The sequence below is a fragment of the Phoxinus phoxinus genome (assembly GCF_949152265.1).
Source record: "Phoxinus phoxinus genome assembly, chromosome: 25".
NCBI classification, from domain to species: Eukaryota; Metazoa; Chordata; class Actinopteri; order Cypriniformes; family Leuciscidae; genus Phoxinus; species Phoxinus phoxinus.
In genome coordinates, this window is record NC_136900.1 from 23,039,268 (window position 1) to 23,048,280 (window position 9,013).

Sequence of the window (9,013 nt, forward strand, 5' to 3'; positions counted from 1 at the left end):
TTCGTAAATGTTTGTATTTTTATTTCATTATATTTCCCGATGTTGCAGTAACCCCTGTCACTACAAGCATTTCTCCAACTAACTCTCAAACAACTACTGAAACATCTACTCCAACATCTACTCCAATATCTACTGAAACACCTACTGAAACATCTACTCCAACATCTACTCAAACATCTACTCAAACAACTACTCAAACATCTACTCCAAGTGAGTTTTATTCATGGACAACTGTGTAAACACATATAGCTATATTTTATAAAAATAAAATAAAAAATACTAATGAAGTTTATAATGATAATTGTCAAACAGCAGCACCTATGAGAACATATGCCATTATCTTGCAAGTATTATTTCGTAAATGTTTGTATTTTTATTTCATTATATGTCCCGATGTTGCAGTAACCCCTGTCACTACAAGCATTTCTCCTACTAACTCTCAAACAACTACTGAAACATCTACTCCAACATCTACTCAAACATCTACTCTAAGTGAGTTTTATTCATGGACAACTGTGTAAACACATATAGCTATATTTTATAATAAAAAAAAAATGCTAATGAAGTTTATAATGATACTTGTCAAACAGCAGCACCTATGAGAACATATACCATTGTTATCTTGCAAGTATTATTTCGTAAATGTTTGTATTTTTATTTCATTATATGTCCCGATGTTGCAGTAACCCCTGCACCTACAAGAATTGATCCAACTAACTCTCAAACAACTACTGAAACATCTACTCCGACATCTACTCAAACATCTACTCTAAGTGAGTTTTATTCATGGACAACTGTGTAAACACATATAGCTATATTTTATTCATTTTTGTATTACTTATGACGTTTTATAATGATATTTGTCAAACAGCAGCACCTACGAGAACATATGCTATTGTTATCATTGTATGAACATGCCATTTGTTGAACATATGCCAACATATGCCATTGTTATCTTGCAAGTACTATTTTGTAAATGTTTGTATTTTTATTTCATTATATGTCCCGATGTCGCAGTAACCCCTGTCACTACAAGCATTTCTCCAACTAACTCTCAAACATCTACTGAAACATCTACTCCAACATCTACTGAAACATCTACTCCAACATCTACTCCAACATCTACTGAAACATCTACTGAAACACCTACTGAAACATCTACTCATACATCTACTCAAACATCTACTGAAACACCTACTGAAACATCTACTCAAACATCTACTCAAACATCTACTGAAACAACTACTGAAACATCTACTCAAACATCTACTCAAACATCTACTCAAACATCTACTCAAACATCTACTCAAACATCTACTGAAACACCTACTGAAACATCTACTCAAACATCTACTCAAACATCTACTGAAACACCTACTGAAACATCTACTCAAACATCTACTGAAACATCTACTCAAACATCTACTCAAACATCTACTCAAACATCTACTCAAACATCTACTCAAACATCTACTGACACAACTACTGACACAACTACTGAAACACCTACTGAAACACCTACTGAAACATCTACTCAAACATCTACTGAAACAACTACTGAAACATCTACTCCAACATCTACTCCAACATCTACTCCAACATCTACTCCAACATCTACTCCAACATCTACTCCAACATCTACGCCAAGTGAGTTCCCTTTCAAAAGCTACAATCGATGCTATGCTGCTTAGCGCAATGGGACCGTCTTTAATCGTGACCCGCTGTGAATATAGTGTGTAAACACGTCGATGGAATCGACCGGAAGTAATATAGCCTCGGTCGGTGACGTCATCGGTGCGCACCCGCGACACAAGGCTATAATTAGATGAGCCGCAGGTGCATCTTCAGGTCTTTTGTCTTCAGAGTAAAACACGAGTAGGCACATCTGCTGTCACAAGTGGGGGGTTGCGTCAGTTTTTAGTTTGAGGCTTGAACCGTTCTGTCAGAACGCTCAAGTTCAAGATGCTAACTATCAAGTAGATTGTGTTGCAAATTCAACATCGTGATTTGGATCTTCACGGTCGATCTTAAAGACGCTTATTTTATTTTCACATAGAAATATTGCCACAACACAGGAAGTTCCAGAGGTTTGCTTTTGGGGGCGAAGCTTACCAATATGCTTATAATATGTTGATTAGCTGATACTGGCCCAGTCTCTAGAGCTTGCGCTTCGACATCTGATTACCTGCCTAAGGTACCTTTCTCGGCTGTACATCCGGTCACTCTCGAGGATTTCTGCCCTCCGCCGTTCACAACGCCGTGCTCCAGTCCGTGCTCTTCAGACCTACGTCCACCGCACCAGCCAGTGGCGTAAGTCAGAGCAACTGTTCATTTGTTATGGGGGCAGCAACAGGGGTGCTGACGCCACCAAACAGACCATGTCACATTGGGTCAGGGATGCTATTGCTCTTGCCTATGAGGCGTGCGGCCAAGCTTCGTCAACGGGTCTAAGGGCTCACTCCACCAGAGGGGTCGCCTCCTCTGCTGCCTTCGCAAGAGATGCCCCCTTGCAGTTTGATTGTGATGCGGCAGGCTGGTCCTCTCCGCATACATTTTTAAGTTTTTATAGTTTGGATGTTCATTGGATTGATTGATTGATTGATTGATTGATTGATTGATTGATTGATTGATTGATTGATTGATTGATTGATTGAATGATTGATTGATTGATTGATTGATTGATTGATTGATTGATTGATTGATTGATTGATTGATTGATTGATTGATTGATTGATTGATTGATTGATTGATTGATTGATTGATTGATTGATTGATTGATTGCAGTCAAGTAACCCGGAACGTTTTGTTCATGGACAACTGTGTAAACACATATAGCTATATTTTATAAAGAAAAATTATTACTAATGAAGTTTTATAATGATAATTGTCAAACAGCAGCACCGACAAGATTTAATTAATATAGATAGACAATGATATTCAACCAGTGGTTACATTAAAATATACTAATATGTTTTTACTTACATGGTTCCTGATTTGGATCTGACTTAGTTGGATATTCATATTTTTGACTGATGCCTTTCCTTTCAATAAATCTTAACTACATTGTTTAGGATTCTATTGAGCCCTTAAAGGGTAAAAAAAGGAAAAATTCAATGCTCTCTCGTGCAAATGTTTTGCATTCCCCTGAGAAAGTTTGCGTTCGCTCAGGCCTCCAGGAACTGAGTTTGACACGACTGCTTTAGGGGCTCCGTACAAATATGATCAGAAATCACAACATCATGGCACGAACCGGTTGGAAATAGATTTTTCTTTAAACTTCATTGGACTGATGATAAAACCATTGTAAATGCAAATAAACTAGTCCAAATAAACACTCCCTGTCACATTACTGATCAGACTTCTGGAGTCAGTTACACATTCTCCATCACTGCTAACTTGTGAACGCACTAGCTATTCCTATGTCCAAATCTCCATCCAAGGCTCCTGCTTCAGAGTAAATATTTCAGTAATAGTTTGACTTTCAATGTAACCTCCATCAAAATAAAAACAATAGATAGTGTGATTTAAGGAAAGCTGATTTGCATCTCAGTATCCAAGTAAGTAACTGTTCTGATAATGATAGAATAATCAATGTATAATCAATTTTTTTTGGACATCTTAGTTGTAGTTTACTTGTTTGAATGTGAGAATCCGTTCTCACATGTGTTCTTGGTTGTATTTTATTCGCATAGATTAAGGTTTTAGTATCATAATCTATTCATCTTTTAGTGAGCATTCTTCTAAAACATCAGTTGACATCATCTCATATTTATTCTTTTGGACAGAAAACTGTAGAGTGACGTTTACTCTGACACACTGAGCTCTGGCTGCTATATATATAGTACATATAAAAATTCATAATTGTATAATTTCTACATCTGTTTTAATTCCCCCTTTCACCAGCACATATTATTTGTTTTTCTCTCCCGCACACAGAGCCAGAAGTGGTTAGAAATCTCACCGTGTCTGATATCACATCATCATCTGTGGTTTTGAACTGGGCTGAACCAATTGGAAATAGATCCTTCTTTATTGTGGAATGGAATCAAGAGAACAGGGCGTTGCCACAAACTACTAAAACTTTCTATTACATCACTGGTCTAAAACCGGAAGTCAATTACACATTTTGTGTCACTACTGTTATTCAACATCCAGAAAGATTGAGCGACCGTTTATGCATCTCGAGCTTTACCGGTATGTAGACTTTTGAAATATCTGTCCTAAACATTAGAATAATGGTTTGACTATAAAATAGATGTTTTTTAAGGCTGAACTATTAGCATCTTAGTATATACCAGTATGTCATCTAGTATCATTAAATGATCTGATAAGGTTAATATAATCAATAATGGCTTTCTTCTTTTACATTTTTTAACATATTACAAAGTGAACTCCTCTCTGACCCAGTAATGTTATGGAACCAGTTACAATAATATTAGTGGCATTTGAACTGCAGTTTCTTTATTATGAACATGTTTAATATATATTTTTCCAGAGTCAAAGTCAGATCCCACTGGTCTGATTGTTGGCATAGTTGTGCCATTGATCTGTATTATCTTGATTATCACTCTCATTCTCTTCTTCTATTCAAGAAGGTGAGTCGCCGGTATCATCCGAGAAATTAAGATTGGATAGAAATCCAGTAGTCATCCAGATTCATTTTATTAACATTTCTCTATTACTCTGTTCCAGACAAACCAAAAAACAATGTCCTGACATCCCTGTACACAGCATTGGGTAACTTCGTTTGATATATTTGATAGATTGATATTTATTTGACATCTTAAAAGTGTAACTGAATTATTTTTTACTTTCCATTTCCAGAGATGAAATAAAATAATAACTTTTTATTATATTAACCCACAGACTTGTAATTATTATAAAGTTGTAAAAAAAAATCTTAAATTTTTGTAGGTTTTCGTCCTCAATGATTTCTCTGTTTTATCACACACAGTACTACTAGTGGTTTAAGAATAGAAGATTATGAAGAGTATTTTAAGCGGAAACATGCAGATTCCAACTGTGGTTTTGCTGAAGAGTATGAGGTACACATGGGAAACACATATAAACACATACATGTTTGATAATATATATACATTTGTTTGTGCTCATGACTTGTCATATAGATTCATTTATGAATTATTCTAAAGTTTTCCAAGTCTAGGTCTAAAGAAGTGCTGTGTTTTTGCAGGAGTTGAAATCTGTTGGAACTGCGCAGGCAAAGAACGCCGCCCTGTCTATTGAAAACAAGGCAAAGAATCGTTACACAAATGTTTTACCTTGTGAGTAGACTGACTGTTGCATATTGTATTAAAAGGTGGTGACATTTAGTGGAATGCACAATGAAAATACCATCAGAAAGCAAGACTCACTGTTTTTTGTGCAGATTTCCATTATTGAAAATGATGACAGAATTTTCATTTTTAAGTGAAAAAATAATATCAAAATCAGAGCTCTTGGAATATAACAGAACATGACAGATATACGGACACAGTGTGAATTTATACTAAGTCAGATGCATAATTGTTTAGCTCTTAATAAATAAATATTGACTGAAACTAATTGTATCATGTTTTCCTTCTTCAGATGATTCTTCAAGAGTGAGATTATCAATGTGTGGCAACCCCTTTGATGACTACATCAATGCCAACTACATTCCAGTGAGTACATATGCAAAAGGGAATTTTCAGCATGTCACATGACTTCTCGATATGTTGCGTATATACATTTTTCGCTAATCATATTTATTGATTTATTTTTGGTCAGGGCTACAATTCAAGAAAAGAGTTTATAGCTGCTCAGGGTCCGTTGCCCGTCACAGTGAACGAATTCTGGAGATTGATCTGGGAGAAGAACGTCTACACCATAGTGATGCTGACCAAATGCAACGAGCAGGGACGGGTGAGTTCAAAATTGAATATCGTAATTAGTCGCATTGAAAAGTGGTGCAAATGTATAAAGCAATCCGTGTCATTTTCTCCAGGTGAAGTGTGAGAAGTACTGGCCATCTGGGACTAATCATTATCATAACATCTCAGTGACGACCACCTCAGATATATCACTGGACAGCTGGACCATAAGAGACTTCAGGATCAAAAATGTGAAGAAATCTCCTTTTCCACTTTCAGTAGCATACAGAAGTGAATGTTGTTGTTGTTGTTGTTGTTGTTTTTAAATCACAATAATATGATTGATCACTGTAGGTGAAAACAGCAGAAACTCGCTACGTACGCCAGTTCCACTACACAGCGTGGCCGGATCACGGAGTTCCAGAGACCACCGAAGCCCTCATTGATTTCAGACACCTGGTGAGGGAACACATGGACCAGTACTCACGCCACTCTCCAACCGTGGTGCATTGCAGGTAAAAATAAGATTCCTATAAACAAAACATTCATGAAATTATATTGCAATGCAAACATCAAATATTAAACTTGCCATTCGTTTGAGTAAACCTTCATCTCATTGTTTGACCTTCTGAATTTTCCAGTGCTGGTGTGGGAAGAACAGGGACCTTCATTGCCATTGACCAACTGCTTTTCCAGATTGAAAGAGAAAGCATGGTGGACATCTACGGAATTGTGAATGATATGCGCATGCACAGGCCTCTCATGGTCCAGACTGAGGTAAAGGACCGTAGAGGAACATTCAACGTTTAGCTCAAGTCAACAACATTTGTGGATTAATGTTTATCAAAACCAAAATAATTTGAACCTCAACTACCTTCTTTCCTTAAAAAAAAAAAAAAAAAAAATGGATGCAACAGTAAGGCACTTACAATGAAGTATATGCGGACAGTTTTTAGAGGTTTTGAAAGCAGAAATGCGAAGCTTCTAATTTTATCAAAGTTACACAGATGTTGATGACATTGATAATGCCGGTAAATCTATGGTAAATGTGTACGGATATGTCTCCAGTGATGGACATTTTGCAACAAATGTTGTTGATTGACCTTCACTGAAGCCAGAAAGTATTAGTATAGAAATTGGAGCTGATAGAATTTGACTTCCACAAAGAAACTGTCGATTATAGTAAAGTAGACTTTTACACTAGTCTATGTTTTTTGTGTGTTTTCTACAACAGGAGCAGTATGTTTACCTCCACCAGTGTGCGCATGACGTCATTCGATCAAGAACCGGAACCAACGTGGACTTAATTTACCAGAACAACGAAGCACTAGATATCTACCAGAATGTCAAATATTTAAAACTGTAACTGTATACGGCCTGAAGATGGCCCTCAGATGGCCCTAAAAATCATGAAATTCACTCTTTACATTTACAGTAGTTCAACTGTAATTTATTTTCTTGCACAATACCCAAAAAAAACTTTGGGTAACATTTTAATTTTAAGAAATATATTTAAGAGATTACACTGGAAAGAATCTTAATGTTGAAGTAAACCGCAAATAATGTGCAAGTAATTGTATTTATATTTCAATCAAGAGATCTTTATTTTTTTACTGTGACATGTGACATGATTATTTGAATAATTGTACATGATATATTTTCTGCTATATCAAACCCCTGTGCATTTTAGAACTGACATGATTGTATCTGCTCATAGAGGCATATGTGAGATCCCATGTTTTATAATGTGTATCTCTTCAATGTTATTTAAAGGAATATACAGTATCTTACGTTATATAACCATTTAGAATGATTTTTCTTTGTCCCCACTAGATGCACTCCCAACCTTTCAATGCACATGAAAATGTGAATGTGTTTGTGCTGTTAGACATATTTAAAAAGTAAGAAATATGACTATTATGGTACATTTTTGTTATTATTATTATGTTGTTGTTGTTTTAAGGGTTTAGCTGTGTGCACAAAGTTCAACCTGCTGTGCTGGATATGGGCTTTTGCTTGAGATTTATCATTTACATTGTGTTTTGTTTTTATACAGTTACTGTAGTTTCAGACTTCTAATTTGATTAGACAAGCAGCATTCCTAGAGTGCTCATTTTTAGTATACAAGTACAGCAATACAAACCATCCAAATTATGTAAGTAACTCTATTATATTATGGTCTATTTACTGCACTTTGTTAAAAAAAGTGATTACACCCGCAACTGTAATGTTATTAAACTTAGCAGCTGTGATTACCCGCACTCTTACTTGTGTGATTTGATAAAGCATTGTTTAAGCCATTTTTACTGTTCATACCTTTCTATGATCAACACTTTCAAAAAAAATGATTTAACATTTTTCTTTGTCTTTGAACAATAGTTGCACTAGAATCTCTTGCCCACTTACATTTCCCACTGGTCCCTTCAAGGTCCCTTCATGTCATTTGTTTCTTGCTTTTATATCCTTTGTGAACATATATGTGTGTATGGACGTTATTTATGAAGCCTTGCATATAGGAAGTGTCTTTACCTAATTTAGTTTTTTATCTAATGATGATAGATAATGATACATGCTGAAAACAATGACCACAAAATAAATAACAAATAAATGCTTTTTTAAATTATTGAATGGAATTGAGTTGGTATTTAAAGTGCTCTGTGCATTTTTTCTTGCATTTATATATATTTTTTTAAATATGGCAGAACAATTTTCTCCTTATTCCACTAAAGGGCGCCCAAGCACTCTTCCTGACATTTTACATATATAGTATATTGTAATACATGTGTGGCACCAATGTAAGTGATGGGGCCCTACATGGGTATGTCCATGGTTTCCATATCGGCCCTATCTAAATTAGTTAAAAATAGAAAGAAAAAAAAGGGGCCTGTTTAAAATAGTCATAAAACTCCCTGTTTGGATTGAGGGAACGGAATAGCACTCATTATCACATTAAGAGTAACATTTAGCTCTGGTGACAGCAGTCAGCTCCACCTTGAGCAAAAGCTCACTGTAACGGTTATGTTCTGTTTGATTTAGTTTCACTGTGACCCAGTTTCCTAGTGTGTGCCAGTTTGTTCCCTAGATTGATGAATTATTCCATTCACCTGTTGTCTTATTAATTAGTTCGTTAGGACCAAACAATTAAGTTTTGCAGCATTTTTTCC

General features: G+C 35.7%; 1 protein-coding gene and 1 long non-coding RNA gene across 2 annotated transcripts; both read left to right on the forward strand.

Annotated features, from left to right (window-relative positions):
* The first annotated feature begins 132 nt into the window (after positions 1-132).
* On the forward strand, positions 133-750 carry LOC306993844. Its single transcript, XR_013796548.1, has 3 exons — positions 133-210; positions 403-492; positions 684-750. It is a non-coding gene; the product is annotated as an uncharacterized lncRNA (long non-coding RNA).
* Positions 751-914: 164 nt separating this feature from the next.
* On the forward strand, positions 915-8,468 carry LOC306994087 (receptor-type tyrosine-protein phosphatase eta; the record flags this gene model as incomplete). The annotated part of the gene is made up of 13 exons (XM_079604401.1): positions 915-972; positions 1,018-1,647; positions 3,937-4,194; positions 4,496-4,595; positions 4,693-4,737; positions 4,955-5,045; positions 5,192-5,282; positions 5,587-5,660; positions 5,767-5,901; positions 5,984-6,100; positions 6,204-6,364; positions 6,491-6,626; positions 7,084-8,468. 13 exons carry the CDS (start codon positions 915-917, stop codon positions 7,213-7,215), a joined length of 2,028 nt encoding a protein of 675 aa, XP_079460527.1. The 3' UTR covers positions 7,216-8,468.
* Between the last annotated feature and the right edge of the window lie 545 nt (positions 8,469-9,013).